General features: G+C 45.1%; 1 protein-coding gene across 1 annotated transcript in view; it reads right to left on the bottom strand.

Annotated features, from left to right (window-relative positions):
* Positions 1–13,942, bottom strand: part of DDHD1 (DDHD domain containing 1) — a 38,213-nt gene extending 24,271 nt beyond the window's left edge. The window contains exons 1-2 of the mRNA XM_080346242.1: positions 12,977–13,942; positions 3,845–4,018 (exon numbers count right to left, since the gene is read on the bottom strand). Coding sequence (XP_080202368.1) covers positions 3,845–4,018; positions 12,977–13,673 — 871 coding nt within the window. The 5' untranslated portion in view covers positions 13,674–13,942. The remainder of the gene's footprint in view (positions 1–3,844; positions 4,019–12,976) is intronic.
* Between the last annotated feature and the right edge of the window lie 6,375 nt (positions 13,943–20,317).

Raw genomic sequence — 20,317 nt, 5'->3', positions numbered from 1 at the left:
TATCTCCAGGAGCTAAGGGTGTGACAAGAATAACTCCAAACCACCCATGTCCATTTAAATTTCAAATTGAGGGTGCAGCTTTCAGAAATCTGGTTCCACAGTCACTGAAGTCAGTAGAAGTTTAATCACTACTGGCTTTAACGGTGGCAGAGGAATATCAGTGACAAGGACTTTTGAGCCTTCTGCAATCATTAATGGCTCCTCTAAGATCTACTCCCACTTGCAGAAACAAATTTGCACATCAGCTGCTGCCAAGTCCAAAGTTGTTTCCTGCAACCCAGCAGCCTTTATCGTATATTCTATACAGCTTGTCCTTTGTATATTGTGTGTCCAAAGTCTCGTGTCATTCCAGTACTTATAAAAAAAGCCAAAGTAAAAATAATTCACAACATAAAATTAAAGATGTGTGCGTTATTTAAAAATATAAACCAAAACATTATCTAGTATAAACCTTCATTTCCTTCTCTGACATAACTCATCTTATACCAGGTCTGGTGTGCTTCTAAAAAAAGTTGCTTTTAGTTTATTGAAAAAGCCAAACCACATATAAAGAGTGTAAGAAACAAATGTTTACAGTTTTCACAGTCACATTTATAATAAGGATTACAGCACAATACTGTTAGCGTCTACTTTTCTCTCAGATTCACAACACTTCTACTTTTCTTCTAAGATCTACGATGCTTTTTGCTTCTCTTTGGAAGGAAATGGCATGAGTACAGCTCAAGAAATTGAAGCATGTAAATCTAACACATTTAACTGATACAAGCAAACTAGAATTTAATAAATTTAATTTTCCTAAACTAGGAGTACTACAAAAAAAAGAAATCTACAATTACTGTACCTTGGGAACGCTTGCGCTTAAGACATGCAGCATCTGAATTCTCCTTATATCCTCTCCATTTGAACAAAGAAGGGAGGGAGAAAGGAGGGAGGTAGTAGAGAACTAAAAGTAAAAACACTGAGCTTCAAAGTAAAATTTTTAAAAGGGGTGTCATTTTTTTATTCATTAGTATTACCGTTTTTAGAAAAAAAATAAGAAAAAGTTGGCATATTTACTGAAAAAGTATATACACTTAAAAAACTGGGTTTGTAGCAAAAGTGTCAGGTCACATTAGCCCAATTAATTTTCTTCACTCTTTATAAACAGTTAGGACATCACAACAAAGCTAAAGGCATTAGTAAAAGACAGCTGGAACACAGTGTAATCACACTCACTAAATGCCTTCGCATTTACTCGTACAAAAGCACAAACGCTCTGTTCGTATAGGGTAGAACACAATAACCCTTCCTAACTGTACACTGAACATTTTGGAAAAACAAAACCAAACTCAATTTCAAGCATAGCTCTATTATTTTCCCCAAAGAGGGGGAGAAGTCCAGAACTTTTATTAGACTTTCAATCGTCTTATTTCATTCCTCATGAGGATACTGAAATATTGCACAGCAATTCAAAATGTTCTTTTTTTCAGGGACTTACATATTGGTGCTGTGTGGTTATGGAAGAAATATTAAGGTAAGTGAAAGCTGTTGCTAAGGAGCAGGTGAGGTTATGTGAATGGGGAGAAGCTGCTCTTGGCACTTACACAACAGAATTATATTGACTGTTAATTCTGTTATGATGGAGGTTCCTAAGCAAGGCTGGAAGAGAGGTCCTGCAAATCTACGAGTTCTGTGTTACTGCTCTGTGGGCCCTCACTCATATAAATCATCTTAATTTCAAAATGCTTTAGCCTCAAAAACCTGATATAGTGTTTAAATCCAGTGAGAAATCACAAGGCTCCAGCCTGGCTTCTGAATGCACCAAGTCATTAAGCTGCAATTAACTGAAATCAGTTAGTCTGCTGGAGAGCAGGGAGAAATGCAACGTAATGACGTCTTCCCTGACAAACACCAGGAATTATTAATACTTCATAATCCACACTTATGCCAATATAAAAAGTGATGTTCCATGCTTGTGGCAAGGGCTTCAAGCGCCACAGCGATGCTGGTCCAGGACCGTCTTCACCCCCTCAGCTAACAGCTCTGTCAGCAGATGCCTCAATACAGATGCAAATGAAGTATATTACTGTTGCACATCAGTTTTCTAGAGAGGAAAATTAGGCTTATAGCTACTGCACTTGGAACTTAATGGAATAATTTCATTTACAGAATAGTTTACTGGCTGTGGCAACTCAAGAAGAATATACACAGGAAATTCAAGTAAAGTACGAAAACAAAGTCTTCTGTATGGTCAGGCTGGTCCAATACTGAAAGAGATTGTGGAGCCTTCTTTGCTGGAGGTATTTGAAACCCCACTGGAACATCCTGAGCAACCTTCTCTCATTGTCTCTGCAGCTTTGAGTGAGAAGGTTGGACTAAATCTCCAGAGATCCCTTCTGATCTGCATGACTCTGATTCTATCATGTGAATCTGGCTTCCCCATGTAAAGGATAACTTGGCCAGCTGTGATAAAAATTCATTGTTAATATAAGCTGGTTATGAACAGAAAAAATTTTCTTTGAAATCTAAGGCAAAACAAACTATTCCAAACGCAATTTTTATAGATTTTGTGGCATCTAACCACATGCTGAGACTCCGTAAGAAAAATCAATAAACTTATGTCATTTCAAAATCAATGCATTAAAAAAATTCATGCTGATTCTGACTCACAGGATTTTTTTTCTATGTTTCTTATCATCTATCACAGAATCATAGACTTGACCACAGGATAATTTCTGTCAAAGGCACTGCTGGGGTTCCTCTGCTCCAATCCTCTACACTGAGCAGGATCAACTTCTAAGTTGGGTCCAATTTCACATTTGGATCAGGTTGCTCAGGTGATTTCCAGCTGAATTTTGAGCATCTCTCTGTACAAATACAATGAACTATGTCTATTCCTATCCTGCTATCACACATATTAAGCTTTCAGCTTCACTTCATCCTAATTAAATCAACATTCCTGAAAAAGATGATGGAGCACCAGATGATAGGTATTCAACTATATTTATGATACTAACAGCTAATGAAGTATTGTTAAAGCAGAGATAGCAAATCTGAGGCTGCCAGAGGATATGATTTATACTGGGGACCAGTGTATGACATTTCCTTTGAACTTTGATTTACCACGTACCAGGCAGCTGTGGAGCTCTTGGTTTGTGGAAGTTTATCAAGTGACAAGCAGCAAATAAAAGCAAAGTGTGAAAGCCAAAAATACTGAACATTTGCTGTGCTACACTGACCCTAATTAACTAATTCAACAGCGTACGTCAAATAATAGATCAGCAATTTCAGAAGTCTATTCTTAAAAACATTAATTGCATTTGTCTGAGATTCCCAAAACTAGTTACAGAACGTCCTCAGCCTGCTCATTAATATATAAGGGCCTCCATAACACAATGAATGCTCGAGATTTACTATAGCCGAAATCTACTCTACAGGCTGAAATAGGACGGAAAACGAAATGCGATCTGTAAAACTGATACTCCCTTTAGGGCTGAATTAGGAATGCTGGCCAAAGAGCTAATAGCCACTTTGCATTTGGACACTGGCTCTTCTTGTCCCATCAAGAGATTTCAGTTTGAAGCAAGATTTTGAACACACTTAAAAGATATGAAACACAAACCAAAACGGGAACAAGAAGTTTATCCACTAATATCATTTTTATGGCGTTCATCAAATGTGCTGCGGCAGGAAATCCTACAGCATCAAGTGCACTGAAAAATGGGAGAGCAAACTGATGCCTATAGCAATGTTCCCCACTACGCAGGATGGAAAACCATCACAGGTGACACTTGTAAACTTAAGAAAAACAGACTCCAACTTTCCAGAGAACATACTATAAAACCAGTGATCTAAACAATCTTACCCTCCTTCCCATCAACAGGTTTTGATACTTCCACATCAAAGCTCTCCTGCAGCTGCTGGCCTTTGAAGCATTTGAGGTGCTCCTGTTCTATCAGGTTACTTTCCTCCTCTTCCAGAGGTTGCCACGTCCCATCAATAAACCACTGGCCACGCATAACAGGGATCTTTTCTGTTTCTGAAAAATCAAACAAGAGGGTTTTGGTTGTGGTTTTTGTTTGTTTTTTTTTTTTAATGCAACAAATCACAAACTGACAAAGCAAGTAAGTGGGGAAGGGAATTCTCTCTGGGATTTGATGAAAAACTTGCACTCCCACTGCTGGGACCCCATACAAGGTAACCACAAATGCCTCCACAAACACCACCGCCTCTTCCCGTTGGGCTGAAATGAGCAGTGAAACTGGTGTGAACCCAAAACCAGCTGAGCTAACAAGGCCAAGTTTTCAGAATGCGCGTGAGGATGTGAGGGACAGACAGAAAGACACAGATTCAGCAAAATTTACTAAGCCTTAAGTTCAAACAACAGGCCAGCATTACTGGGATAGACTCTACCCAGGTGCCTTGTATTTTCAAAAAATTAGGAACTTTGTGAGACTCATTCTCCTATACAAAATTTGACTGACAACCACTGGTTTCGAAGTTACCAAGAGGGTGCAGAATGAGGAGATACAAACCCAATGACGCCTGCCCTTGCTGCAGGGAGCCTTGTTTCCTTCGCGAATTGCAATAGCCCAAACTAACACTCCATTAGCATTAAGAGTGATTTTTAAAAGGTGGGGTTTTTTTTAATAAAATCAGTCTTTCACCGCAGGCTGTTTTTGGTCATTGCCATTCTGGTTTCAGTTTCAGTGCTCCAAATGAGAAAGTTGGGTGCCCAGCATTTGTTCAGTTCCCCAAAGCAGCTAAGAACTCAATCACAAAAGGAGAGACTCAAAAAAGGAGATGGGGGAAAAAGAAGAGATGTGTTCCTGCCTGGAAGGTGGGAAAATACCTGGTAAGGAGAGCTTGGAAAAGAAACAATAGATGCAAAGAAACAGAAAAGAAAAATGAGGTAAAAAACAAACAAGGAACAATAGAGAGCATGGATATTTCAGAGTTACTGAGCCAAGGAAGGGACCTATCTCACCATGTTCCAGTATTTAAAGGGTGGCTACAAAGAAGATGGAGATTCTGTTTTTACCAGGAGTCACATGGAAAAGATGAGGGGCAATGGGGACAAGTTACTCCTGAGGAGATTTTTCATGTGAGAACAATCGGGCATTGGAATAATCTCCCAGAGAAGTGGTGGATTCTTTGAAGATCAGCTCCACACAGTGCTGAGCCAGCTTGTCTCTCTGTGCTTGGCCTAGAAAGGCTGGACCAGATGATCCTCAAGGTCCCTTCCAACCTGGGATTCTGTGATTCTATCTGATCTGTCACCAGACCGGTACAAATGCAGCTGGACGAGGTGACCCAGCCAAGGGCAGTGGTTTTTAGCCCGGCCACATCGCTCTGTTGGCACAGCCACATGCTCAGGTCACCAAAGCATCTGCTTCACATCTGCTCATTATGCCCGTGGGCACCAGGATACACCAGGAGTATCTTTCACACTAACCGCTTGCAGATGAGAATGTAACAGAGGATTGCAAGCACCTCCATAATGTACGTGGAACCTCTAAACTGCTCTGAATTCTTCATCCCTCAGACCGCTGCACCTACCAGCTATGAAAGGAAAAGGAAAATCTCCTTGCAATGGTCTCCCCACAGAGCAAGCAACACACAAAACATTCCAAAGCCAATTCTGAAACCTTTCCCATAACAGATTCACAGGAAAACACTGTTTCAACAGTACTAGAAACGACAATAATCTCTTAACACTATTAACAACTCCGGTCGTGTTGGCCTGACCAAAACACAGACAGAAGTAGCACAGGACCTGGTTCTGCCATTCAACTTTTGTTTGCACAGCTAAAATAGCAACTTCAAACATGAGCCAATTGTTGTACACTGAATTTCTAATGTTTTGGATGCTGCACCAGATGAATCCAGAGGTTGATGTGTTCAAAAGGCAAGGTTGTTTAATGAAAATGAATCCCAATGTTATCAGAAGCACAAAAAGGTCTGAGTGGCTTCAAACTGACATTGTCACTACAAATGAGAGAAAATTCAATTGTCTATGAAAACTTAAACTCATTTTGGAGCCTGCATCCCATCAATGAAGTGTGAAACACGAGTATTTAGTTTCCACAAAATGAAAACTAACTACAGCAATGTTAGTTGTCACCGCACACAGTAGCTTCTCATCATGAACTTGTCTTCACCTTCACTGTATTCCATTTTACACCTGCCAGATCTCTGCTTTTTTCAGTAGAGCTAATACACACAGATCCAGCGAGGCTGCCCTTACAAACAAAGCACTGTCTGTAGGGAAAAAAATGAAATGCACATAATACGCGAGCGCAGATAAAGGATCCCATTGTTGCTGAAGCAATGACACGACTACGTCAGATGTTAATCCTTACTGGGAAAATCTGTAAGCAATTCCTTATTTCTCAACTAAGCATTCTGATGAGGTTCCATTCATGGAATCCATAACGAGATTTCTTTTTTTAAATAATAACCATATGAATACTATTTTGTATTCCAAATCAAATGAACACAAGACACCTCTTTTTCAGTTTTGAAGGGCTTGAAGATTTTCACATGAGAATTTCCACCTACATATTTCTAACATTCTAAACATAAAGCATTAAAAAAAAGGGGGAAAAGGGGGGGCGGGGGGAACTTCCCGTTAACATCTGTGTTTTCAAAAGTGAACAACGGTGGCTATAATGTTATATATTAGGCTAGATTTCAGTGCAGGTCACAGTTTAACTCAAATCATGATCATTATAACCTACTGATCCTAAAAGCCACCAGCAAAAGCAAGCGGCATGTTAGTCAAGAAGCAAAACGGGTATATTAAAGGCATTAAGAATTACATGGAATACTCTGTATTTGGTGGGGAAATGAGGCGATTGCAACACAAGAGATTTTTCAGTATAACCTTCTGACTGTGGAACACAGTAAAGGCACCTCTTCAGAAACACGATGCCTTTGTTTGATCTTGGACAGGTGCTGTTATTTCAGTATTTCTCTGTGATTCATCCAGAGAACTCGATGTAATCACTATTAAAAAGCCATCAAATAAAACTGCCATTTCAGCACCCAATTTCACTTACTCCACCTTCAATAAATTCATTCACGTCTCGGATATTCAGATGATCTTAGAAAGCTTAGACTACATTCTTTCAGTTATTTTGTTTTGTTTTATGAGAGAATTAAACACAGATATTTACATCACATTGTAATTTAACTTTTTTTTTTTAATTGCCAATAGAAAATTCCATATCTATATAATAAAGTGTTCTTTATCTTCACCCCTAAAATCTTGATCCCTAGGACAGGATTTGCCCTGATTTCTTCACTGCCTTTAGTCTTACGCCACATAATCTGCAGTTGGCAATGCTTCAAGTAGAAAAATACCAATGTATTTGGCTGGTTATACACTTACATGGTTTATTTATACAATGATTTCTAAAGAAATCTGAATGGCAGGGATTACAAGCCGATGAAAGGCACTTTATTTTCTTTAGTCACACATATTTTACCCTTTAGAGGAAAATAGTTTAAGAGATCTAGACTGTACCAGAGGACTTCGTTATTTTTACAAAAAAAAGGTTATTTTTTTTTCCCCTGAAAATCCAAAAAATAAAAGAATACAAGTGCTAATGTGAAGGAACAAGAACATGAACAATTTGTATTATGACAGTCACCTAAATCCGCTGAAGAACAAAAAAGATGTTAAAATATTGTATGCAACACACACATATGCAGTAACTTTATATATATACATATACACACCCCAACTACTCCTCTCTTGTGAATACATTTAAATTGCATGATTGCATCCATTGAGGTCTCAGGAGACCTCAGTGAACACAAATTGCATGAAAAAGTATTGTAATCCATCAAGACACAGTATGGAAAGTAATAACTGTGCAGAATTTACCTCCATTTTTCTTCTTGTACTCCTACACCTGTGTTAGAATCTGTCTCCTGCCACCACGTTGGTTGAAACAGTATATACCTAAATTTAAATGTTGCACAGCTCACATTATTTTACCTTATTTGATTTAGAACTAAGAAAGCTGTGGCAAAACCAAGATGATATAGAAATACTAACTAAAGGTTAACAAACAGAGCTTAATTAAGTTGTAAAAAGGAGATCTGTTTTGGAAATACTACCTGAAAGACAGACATAACCAAACTTCTGTTTCATTGCTTCAAAGCTGAAGTCCTGTCCAGATGGCTTGATGGTAAAGTCCTGGATTTTCTCATCAGTTTCAAGACAGCAATAACCTTTTAGATCTTATTTGTGGGTGAATTGTTAATATAATATTCAAAGCTTGTGTTTTGCTGAACTGACAATCCAAATTTCCCAGCTCTCCAAGCCCAAAGCCAAGAGGTTGGACATGAAACACAAGCTCATAAAACGCATTCAGCTCGAGATGTTTTTCCATGTAGTAATTTCAGATTCCTGCCTTTCAGAGCAGTAATTTCTGTTCCTTAAATTTCATTTCCTTATTATTACAGTTGCAAACCATTTGCAGTGCGTAAGCATGTCTGCACAAGCTGAAGGTGACTTTGAGGCCTTCATTCTGCAAAAGCTCAGGGGCAGAAGCTTTTCACAAGATGCTCACGGCTGCCTCTTCTTCCACTTTACAAATCGGCTCACAGAGAGCTTACCAAAGAAAACAGAGGCCCTTGGATGCTCCTTTCAGTCCAAGTTTAAAGACAGCTGAAATAGTTTTTAAAAGCTGCCCAATTCCAGTCTGAGCATACAAAGTTTAAAGTGAACATCCAGTGGTCCACTCTGTATTCACAGGGTATTTCCAGGCTAAGGTCAGTAAAATATCTGTTATATCAGTACAGCAGATCTTACACCTTCACTCAGTAACTGTCACAGTAAACAAATAACTTTTTAAATACAGCAACAGGTATTTTACTTTATGAACTTCTGCAACCATTAGGTACAAAAACATACACGTTAAAGAACAAGTTAAAAAGCCACTCTTACCAAACCTGTGTCTGGGAGTGAAGTATTTTAACCTTCCCTAAAAGACAGTGCTCCATGATTCCCCAAATGGCTGTAGAAACACGTATCTTTGTTGTTGCTTCTCTCCACACACTACCAGATTTTACAAAAGCCCTACTTCAACTTGGAAAGCTATCATTGCGAGATAGACTTTACCTTAGATGATGAGTGTCCCCTAACAGTCAGAATTCAAACTGGAGAACATGCTGGGATGAAGAAATCTTTTAATATGAGGGTGGTGAGAGCCTGGCCCAGGTTGGCCAGAGAGGTGGTGGCTGAACCATCCCTGGAGACATCCCAGGCCAGGCTGGACGGGGCTCTGAGCAACCTGAGCTGGTGAAGATGTCCCTGCTCATGGCAGGGGTGGCACTGGATGGGCTTGGAAAGTCCCTTCCAACCCAAACCATTCTGTGATGACGACCACCTGGAGACTGAAAGTGGACTGATTTATAAGAAACTCTTCAAGAACTAAATACAAGCAACTTGAAAATGTAACCATCAAAATAAGCAAGGGAAAAGCAAATATAAGCCAGGGCAATAGTTGCATGGGACAAACACGCAAGCCAAGTAACAAGAGAGTCACCCAGAAGTCCACAGGCTGCAGATTCAACAGACTCACACAGGACTTTGAAAACTAGACTGGGTAACTTGATCGAAAAATGGTTGTAAAGTAGCCCTCTTCAACTGGGAGGGCAGAAAAGGGCTGGATAATCTCAGAAGATTCAAACGGAAGACCCTTGAAGAAAATATCACTCCTCGTTATGTCCACAGAAGACAAGAAGTAGCCCAGCTCCAATTTATTAACTTATCTGGAAGTCTACACTAATCATTTTAGCCCTCTTGTGCCATCTTAGCTAGTTCTGCAATACTAATTAAATAAATCCCAGAGGTCACAAGGTAAAGATAAAATTCTCAGTAATTAATCTGCTCAAATTGTAACTCAGTCTGATATTGCTGATGTTACAAACAAAACCTGAGATGAGCTTAAGATGTCTGAAGATGTGGATTGAAAAAATATTTCAGCACATGCCAAGCTACAATCAACATTTCCCTGTCATTATGATGCCACAACATCTGAAGACCTTTCAGCACGTTCAGTATTGTATCTGTCAGATAACAGCCTTCCCTGAAGCGCGGCTCATACGTGAAAAAGAACAACAAAACAGGCAAGAACAAAGACAAAAGCTTTTGACCTTTGCTCTGAACCAAAAACGTGAATCAGCAAAACCAGATAGCAGTTTCTGTGCTATTTAACGTGCACCTCAGCATGTTTTAAGTCAGCTGTACTCATCGCACTTCGTACTTGTGCAATCAGAAAGCGAAATTCTCCTCCCTTACTCATGGGCTTCGCTACTGTGAGATCTGCTTTGCCACCACCTGCTCCCTCCCACACTATAGCAAACTGATGTAGTAGCTACCTTTTGCATTCAAAAATGACATGAACATTATCAAATGGGAATAATTTGGGAACAACAGCTATACCCAGGCCTTCAAAAGCACAGATGACACTGAAGCCTTGGGATCTGACCTTGCTGTCTTCTCAGGTCTGGACGCAGCAGCTGGGAGGAAAGAACTGGAAAAAAAGCAAGAGTGCTCATGTACACAGGGAACAGAAGCAATGCGTGTGCAAGCGAAGGAGGAGTTCGACCAGAACACCAAAAGTCCATCTTAGTATTGTGAAGGAGCGGACCTGCTAATAAGAAAAGACTTGAGCATTCTCCTTAATCAGCTTTCTGAGGACTGGAAAATATCCCTGTCATTATTCTTCTCAGGAGCATGAGTTTATTTCTCCCCTGCCTAGCACAGCTTCTGGTGCTAACCTCTGGGAATCTCTCCTTCCAAGCATCAGAAATCATCTCTGCACAGCGTATGGCGAAGCATCTGCTCCTCAGGCTTAATGAGACTGAATCAGCTTCCCAAATGGACAAAGCACAGGGTCAAGAAATTAAACCTTTAAGCTGCTGCTGAGTACAGCCTCACGCTCCCATCACCGGGAGCAATCCTGCCTCACCTGACAGCTCCGCTTGCTCTCATCTCTCCCTGCGGCACAGTGACAAGAGGGATGGCAGCAGTTTCCGCATCCCCGGGGTGAGTTGCATCCATCTCCTCCCGGTAACCATGTGGCAGATGCATCAAGTAGCAGCAGCAGAGGCTTCAGGGTGGTGACAGGGAGAACCACCTCTGCTTTCTGCTCACAGAGCTGGGCCTGGGCTCTTCTTTAACTCAAAACAGTTGTGGACCAAGACCTCTGCTCGCTCTTCGAGCTGAGAGTCTGTTCGGAGGGGCAATAACTTGAAAGACAAATTGTCACACCACAAGTGAAATGTACCACCTGGTATTGTGATTTATGGCTCTCCCTCTCATAAAGATGCTGAGAAAGAGGGGAAACCACCAAAGACCCCAGTCTTCATATTTGCTGCTCTGAAACGGTTCTGCTGCTCCTCGGCGACTCCCACCTAAGCCTCAAAAATACGCAGAGGGGATGAGAAAAACCTGCCTACGCACATCTCCCAGGTTCACGCCAGGACAGTGTCTGGCTGAGCCATTCTGCACCTCTCACTCTACACCATAATATTGCCCTTGAAGGAATGCAGGTGGAAAGCAAGTCCTCAGGGACAGAGGGTGAGCAGTGTTCTGTCTGCTCCAGGAGAGCAGATGCCCAATTATCCATTGAGACCATGGGAGACATTCCTTCCAAAGGAAGGGGTGGAATAGCTGAGGTGTCTGCTTGTCTTTCATCTCTGTTCCCCAAGGTCCTCTCTCATCCAGCAAAGTACAAATGAATGTAAAGGGAAGGGTGGGAGACGGGGTACATCACCACCTCACCTGGAAGTTCAAGGGGTGAAGCAAATTCTCCATTCTTGGAAGGGTAAGAAGTAAGGACTGTGCATGTATCCAAGATGCCTGTTGCATCCCCTCCAATAAAAAGAGGGAGAAGTCCCATTTCATGCCCCCTCCCAGTGGACAGGTGATGGGGAAAGGGAAGATGAAGCACAATATCAAGACTTTCCTAGTGGAGAGGACAAGGGTAGCAGAGAGGAAGCCAGGTATTAACCTCCTCTTCCACCATTCCTCACCGAAGGAGAGGGATGAGAAGTGTGCATGTAGCAGGGTGGCAGCAGACTAACTCCTTCTGAAGGAAGGGTGTGCATGTTGGGGAAGGAGGGGAGCACTGAAGGCAAATCTCCACTGTCTCTCACCCTTTGTTTAGGAAAAGGGAAGCACAAGCAAGAAGGGTCTCTCTCCCTCCCTCTTTTTTTCTGCATGTGTCAAGAAATTAGAAGATGCTCAGACCTCCCTTTCCCATGACTCTGTATGCCAATGTGAATGCCCAGATTCTTCCTTTCCTTCAGGTGCATGTGCATAGTGGGGTGAGAGGAAAAGGTGCTCAGTTCCCTTCGCAGCTGGAAGTGGGTGAAGAGGTGCCCAGTACACTCTTCTCCCATGACCCCGCATGGGGGTTGAGGGTTACCCAGTGCCTCTCATCCTTCAGGTGTGTTGGGAGGGGGATGTCCAATGTCCCCTCTCTCAAGTGTATGCTGAGTGATGCCCACAACACTCTCCTCACGGGTGTGCCTGGAAGGACAGAATGCCCATGCCACCATTCCCCCCCATGTCTGAGCCTTACAAGGGGAATTACCAGTCCCTCCTTGCTCAGGTGTGTATGACAGATGGGCACCAGCATTCCCTCTGCCTGGAGAAGGTTTTGTCCTGTATCCCTTATCCCCAAGTACACAGGGGCAACAAGCAGTGCCTGGTCTCCTTGGCTGGGCCGGTGTGATGGGGAGCACTCAGACCCCTACGGGGGTGCGCTGGGGGCAGGGGAGGACAGGATGGGCCACCTGGTGTCCCCATCGGGGGTCTGTGTGCACAGGGGATGCCCAGCGTCCCTTGCTGGGGAGAACAGGAGGCAGCCCATCCGTCCCCCACGGTTTCGGGGCGAGGACCCCGGGACCCCCTGCTCCTCACGGGAGGGAAGAGGAGCTCCCCGCTCCCGGCGGGAGGGACGGCGGCACTCACCGTTCCAGTACACGGGGTAGCTCTCCGCGTTGACCACGTCCACCTCGTAGAGCCCGCTCCGGACACACACCGGCTCCACCGCCGCCGCCTCGCCCTCCCGCGGCTCGGCCGGGCCGCCGGCTCCCAGGGCTCGGTACGCCAGCTCGATGCGCAGCGAGTCGTAACCGATGAAGGGCTTCCAGGTTTTCCGGTCCTCCCGGTAGAACCAGCGCACCTCCTCGGCGCCCAGCTCCCGCACCACCTCATAGCGGGGCCGGCCGCCGCCCGGCCGCCTCCTCTCGGGCAGCGCGGCCGCCGCCAGGGAGAAGCCGCTGCCGCCGCTCTCGCTGCTCGCCAGCCCCGCGCCCTCCACCTCGCCGCCCGTGCCCGTGGAGTAGCGCAGCGAGGCGTCGGACTCGGCCTCGTCGAAATCGACGCCGGCCTCGTCGCTCAGGCTGGGCTCCCGCGGCGGGGCGGCCGCCGCCTCGGGCTCCCCCTCCGAGGAGGAGGTGGAGAGCGCGGCGCGGAGCGGCGGTGCGGGGCGCTGCTGGGGGCGCCGGGGCGGGCGGGCGAGGGGATGTTGCACGGCGCGGCTCGTCGCCGCCTCCGCTTCCTCTTCACCGCGGGCGGGCTGTCCGTAGCAACCTCCGCCGTAACCGCTGGCTTCGCCCGGCGCGTCCCAAGCGCCCTGCGGCGAGCCGGGCTCGGGGTAATCCATGCCGCAGCGCGCCCGGCCCGCCGCTGCCGGTGCCGCCTCACCTCACCCCGGCCGCCTCCTCACCGCCCCGCGGTGCCGCAACCGCCGCCGGCTCCGTCCGGACGGGGGCGGTGCCGCACTGTCACGCGCGCCGTGACGCGACCGGGGGCGGGGCGGCGGCACGCGCGACGGCGGGAAGGGGGGGGCGTCGGGGGCACCCCGAAATACAGTCTGTCAGTGTGCGAGACACCCCAAACAGCCTGCCGCCCTGCGTGTGTGTGAGACACCCCGAAATACAGCCTGCCAGTGTGCGAGACACCCCAGTCTACAGCCCTGCCTGTGTGTGTGAGACACCGCGAAATACAGCCTGTCATTGTGCGAGACACCCCAAACAGTCTACAGCCCTGCTTGTGTGTGTGAGACACCCCGAAATACAGCCTGTCAGTGTGCGAGACACCCCAAACAGCCTGCAGCCCTGCCTGTGTGTGTGAGACACCCCGAAATACAGCCTGTCAGTGTGCGAGACACACCAAACAGTCTACAGCCCTGCTTGTGTGTGTGAGACACCCCGAAATACAGCCTGTCAGTGTGCGAGACACCCCAAACAGTCTACAGCCCTGCGTGTGTGTGTGAGACACCCCGAAATACAGCCTATCAGTGTGTGAGACGCCCCAAACAGTCTACAGCCCTGCCTGTGTGTGTGAGACACCCCGAAATACAGCCTGCCAGTGTGCGAGACACCCCAAACACAGCCTGCAGCCCTGGTGGTGCGTTTGACACCCCCAAACACAGCCTGCAGCCCCATGTGCATGTGTGAGTTGCCCAACAGTTAGAGCCCCAACTCTGTGCGTGCATGTGAAACACCCTCAAACACAGCCGTGGCTCTTGGTGTGACAGGCACCTTGAACTACAACCTGTGTGTGTGAGACCCCTAAAACCCAGCCTGCTGCCTCGTGGACATGAGTGACGCTCCATGACACAGCCCTGGCCCTCTGCATGGCTGGGGTACCTGGAAGCACAACCTGTGGCACCACAGGTGGGCAAGACACCCCAACACACACCCTGCAGCCTGGTGTGTGAGTGACGGGCACCCCCAAAACACAAACCACAGCTTGGTGTGATCATGGCAGGTGCTCCTCAAAAAACCCTGAGTGTGGACAGCACCCCCAGGACACAAACTGTGGCCTCATGTGGGTGACAGACGCTCTTAAAGCATATTTTGTACCATGAGTGAGACAATGCATGTCCTGCAGCCCCGTGGGGGATTGGTCTGTGTGTGAGACACCCCCAGTACTCATCCTGCTGCCTTGGGGAGGTATTTGATAACCCCAGCACTCATCCTGCTGTCTGATGGGAGTGTTGGTGTCAGTCTATATGTGTGTTGCTCTCTACACCCTACCCGGGGGGTCACTGAGGTTTGACCTGCGAATGCAGGTGTCAGGCCCAACATACACGTTGTAACTTAACAGGGCGAGTGCGGTTCACACATACACAATAGAGACAACCCCAGCCAACACCCTGCAGTGTGCCAGCAAGCACTAGGGCTCATGTACAGGGGGAAAGTGAAGCACACCCCTCAGCACCTGATGGAGGTAACCTGTTCACCTCCATGCGTGCTGGGGATGCTGCACCCTGTGACTACCAAAGCGCAACAGGGGTCTCTCCTATGATTCTATAAACACACAGTCTGTGAACTTACAGGGCGCAACAACCTGGGGTCACCCTTGCATGAGAGATTACCCAATCATCCAAATACTAGCTATGTCCTCCAAAACTGGAGAGGCTGGGTTTCACCTGTGCTTGTTTGTGTGGGAGAGTGAGAAAGAGCCACCTCCACCTCCAATACACGCTTTGTAAGCAACAGGAGAGGGTGCTGAAATGCGTATCTGTGTGATAAAACACCTGGCAGCCTGTAGTGGGGGAAAGGATGATGCAGGGTGCCCCTGTTTTACACCTGTGTGAGACAACTCCCCATCTCAACACCAGCTGACAGAGGGGCAGTGATGGATCACCTCTGCAGTGCCAGTTCCCCCCCATCCTTTCTCATGGGTTGAGGGTTGTTGTGCGTGTGGGAAAGAGAGAGACTCCCAGAAACACACCCCAGCTTACAGGGGTGGGGTGGCCTGTTTATGAGACACCCCCCCCTTTTCGCAACATGCCCAGGAGGAAGGAGGTGGCAAGAGGGTATGTGACTGATACTCCTATCTCACCTACAGCTTGAAGGGCGAGGGAGCTGATAACTGCACATTTGACACATCTGTGTGTACAATGTCCCTGCTGTCTCGCTCATACATCACAGTCTGCATCCTCCAGCCATATACACCCTACAGCCTGATGGGGGATGTGGCTGTGCGCAGAGTGTAACCCCTACCCAACGTTCACACACACACAGGGGAAGAGGAGACGACTGGAGATCTCTGAACAACACTCACTGCCTGTGCTGGCTTGCAGTGGATGGCTGGGTTTTACGCCATCTAAAAGAGGCAGCTAGAGGGTATGTGTGTGTGTGTGCGTGTACAGTCAGAAAGCAGGAAGGAAAGTAGTTGGCTGGGTGTTATATACATTTCATAGAAACATAGAATAGTTTGGGTTGGAAGGGACCTTCAAAACCCATCCAGTGCCACCCCTGCCATGAGCAGAGACATCTTCACCAGCTCAGGTTGCTCAGAGCCCCGTCCAGCCTGGCCTGGGATGTCTCCAGGGATGGTTCAGCCACCACCTCTCTGGCCAACCTGGGCCAGGCTCTCACCACCCTCAGGGCAAACAATTTCTTCCTCATGTCCAGCATGAATCTCCCCTCCTTTAGTTTAAAACCATCACCCCTTGTCCTATCACAACAGGCCCTGCTAAAAAGTCTGTCCCATCTTTCTTATAAGCCATTTTAAGTACGGAAAGGCTGCAATAAGGTCTCCCTGGAGCTTCTCTTCTCCAGCTGAACAATCACAGCTCTCTCAGCCTGTCCTCCCAGCAGAGCTGTTCCAGCCTCGGATCATTTCTGTGGCTCCTCTGGCCCCTCTCCAGCAGGTCCATGTGTGTCCTGTGCTGAGGACCCAGAGTAGAGTACAGATCCTTCTGTGCCTCCATCCCTAAATGTCTATATGTGTCATTTTCCTTGATATACAGCAAAATGCCCTGCACAGCCCTGTACATCAACTATGGAAAAAACCCCAGCAGGGTACAATGCATATGTTCCCTGATTCTCCATCTCCTACACATTCTGCTTGTCTCCATCCTACAGTCTCCTGCGACAAGGGGACTTCTGTGCGTTGCACATCATTGTATGCCCAAAAATAGGTTTGTGCTCTACCTCCTACGTCCGCTTCCAGCAAGGGAATCCTGTTAATGGAGTGTGTTAAAACACAGAGAGAGGCCAGATTAAGTTCAAGCTGGAAGGGTAGGTGAAGCTTTTAAAAATGCTCGCTGCTGGTGTGTTGTTTCCCTGAGTCATTATAATCATGCTGAAAGGCTGTACTCAGGTCCTCAAATGCATCGGCAACACTTTTCAGTCCTAAAAGCTCCAAGAATTTTGTTAGCATTCGCAAGTCCCCACTGCAGGGGTTTTGTGAGTGCTTGTTCTACCTTTGCAAATGAAGAAAGAGAGGAAAAAGACGACATAAACAAGGTACAAACAAGAAGTCAGGAGAGGAGGCTGTGCTAGGGCATTTGACCACATTGCTCCTGCAACAGAGATGTGATCTGTTTGTTTAACTTATCTTTTGCATTTCTAATGAACTCCACAAGGCCATCACTCCATGACGCCTGTCCCAGATTTTTCTCCGCAGTGGGGAAGAGAAAGGGAATGTTACTTACATTGTGGATTCATAGAATCATTTTATTTGGAAAAGACCTTTAAGGTCATCGAGTCCAACTGTTAACCCAGCCCTGGCACTAACCCATGGCCTGAGAACCTCATCTCCACGTCTGTTCAACCCCTCCATGGATGGTGACTCCACCACTGCCCTGGACAGCCTGTTCCAATGCCCGACAACTTTGTAGGTTGCTTTGAAGACAGAGATTGTAGAGTTCTCACTTTTTATCCTCACTTCCATGAAAGCCAGGTGGATTTCACCATCTTTTCTCATTCAACAAGCATTTTGCCCTTTTTCATGTCAGCCCACTCAAATTCATCCTACTTTTGCTCTTTGTCTGAGTTTGAGGAAAGTTCATCCAAATGAACAAGGGGCACATTAAATGTTCTTTATCTTTCTGATATATTTTTTTCAGATCATTTGATTTCTTTCCTGATGTGCATTTACAGGGCTATATGTCTGCTCTCCATATGGAGACACTGCATTCGTGTGCACAGTCGCTCTGCAGACAACAAGCAGAAAGACTGAGCACTCGTGGTTCATCATCATCAAGCTGAAGCACAGCACAGAGGGCTGCGATGTGACTGTTCTTCATTACAGCCCTCTTGGAGTCCTATGGAGGCACGCGACCTGAAAACTGGTTTATTAAAGGCAAAGTGAAGGGAACTTCAGGGCCTGGAGCCCCTCTTGAAAGAGTCCTAATGGCTTTCACTTGGATTTTGTGAGGAAGGTCTTTGCTGGGGAAGGCTGGTATGGATGAAGTTGAGAGCCCAGACCTCTCTTATTTGAGCTCAAAAGCAGAGTATTTTCCCTCTTTACTATAAGCAGCTCTGAGCTCACAGGTGTGGAGTAGCTTGAAAGTTTCTGATATGAGACAGGACCATCACCATGGAGTTGCATGAAATAAAAAAGAAGACTGAATGTATAAACTTCATTTGTCTTCTTTACAGTGGAATAAATGTGGAAGAATGTGTCTATATGGAAGTTTTAAAGGAAAGTTACATTTATTTTGAAGTGTCATTTATATAACCATGTGAATTTCTGTGCAGATTTACAAGCAATGGATGCTGTGATCCTTCTATCATAAGACCTACACAGAAGACTTCCATGGCCATATATATATATACGTTTCCTTTCTGCAGAGTTAATGCAGTTGGGAATTTCCTGAGAAAGAGGTAGGGAGGTACTATGAGGACCTCCCTTTGTCCAAGAGAAATAGAGATACCACGAATGTAGTGAGTATGGGTGTAACTGAAAGTATAATGCACTGCAAAACACCTGCGAATATCCTCCAGTTTTTAACATCACTTAAAAAAATTGTGCACGCTAGAACTGAACTCTGAATTTCTGCAGCAACTTCACCAGAAATGGAACTCAGCCGTGCCTCCTATTTATGGTGTTCATTTGCCCAAGGTTGCTGTTCGCTCCGGTGGCCACAACATTGTGCTGGTGTAGTTTGTTATAAACATCCCTGAAGTACAGTTTACAACGGAGAACTCTGCTGCTCTCCAGGGCATGGACTGACCAAAAGGCATTTCTACATTTCAAAATTATGTTTACATGACCCTGCACTGTGCTGGATACTTGTTCATAAGCACAGGACTTTGCACTTGTCTATCCTAAGACCTCCTTTCACTAAGATCATTTTACCGAGTTTTACTAATTATCCCCATCCTAGCAGTCTTTATTTGCAAGGCAAGCTACTCCCATTAGTACGATGTTAAATATTGTAGTCAGTTTTGAAGCTCTTTCTTTCAGCTCACTAATGGTGTAATCACCTTGTATTCTCTTGCAGCACCTAAATAAAATGCAACGAATAGCACAAGTGCAAGTGCTTACAAGAATCCGTTAAAAACAGTCTTTATTCATTGATGAATCCTTTATGACAAAGCCATTTTAAGATCTTTCCATTAGCTATTTTTAAACCATTTGTTATGCACTTACATTGATTTTATTGGTGTTTGTTTTGGTTTTGGTTTTTGTTGTTGTTTGTTTGGTTGTTGTTGTTGTTTTGTTTTGTTTCCCTCAGGTCTGGATACTGTGCAGCACTGAGTCAACACACTTACTGCTATCAACCATACCTGTGATTTTATTACAGAAGAAGATGAAGTTTATTCTTTGACAGGAACCATTTCCCATGGAAACTGTTGTTTGCCCTTTCATTACAACCCCACTCTCCACCTCCTTATTAACTGGTACAAATCACTTCATTATACCTGGATCAGGAGTGATGTTTGACTAGTCAGCCTGAAATTACGTGGGCTTACCTTGGTCATGCTTTTCAAATATTGACACAACACTGTTTTTCTTCTTAGAAATAGTCTCCTGGGCCACTTCTAAATTGCCACATTCCCACCTTATATGAGAAGAGTCATATGAAGAACCTTCTCTTAAAAATGCCAATATGCAAGTCCTCTAGACCCGCTGCTTTTAAAACATTTATTGTGCTGTTTGATGTTCTTTTTTAAAGGTGCTTGAATAGGAAGAATTTCATCGACATTATATAATGTGGAAATGGCATCCAACTTTATCCCAAATACAGGCAGGAAATATTTATCAAACACTTCTGCTTTTTCAGTTTCACAGCTATCCAAATATATTTGGATACACTGAGAATATTAGTAATTGGACTCCGCTAAAATATTGTTCATCAAATTAAGTGTAGTTCCAAAAAAATCTTTGCTTATTTTCTGCACAGGGAACGTTAACTCTCTGGCTCTTTTAGAAGCGATGTTGGTCAACTGGGTTAAAAATCCCCCTTGTGAGTGTTTTACCCCATTATCAGACATGGGAGGCTGCTCTGTTTGTTTGTTTTTCTTTTCTGTGAGCATCAGCACTTTTGGTACAACTGCCAAG

This window comes from Nesoenas mayeri (assembly GCF_963082525.1).
Source record: "Nesoenas mayeri genome assembly, chromosome: 5".
NCBI lineage: Eukaryota > Metazoa > Chordata > Aves > Columbiformes > Columbidae > Nesoenas > Nesoenas mayeri.
This window is presented reverse-complemented; position numbering and strand designations above follow the sequence as displayed.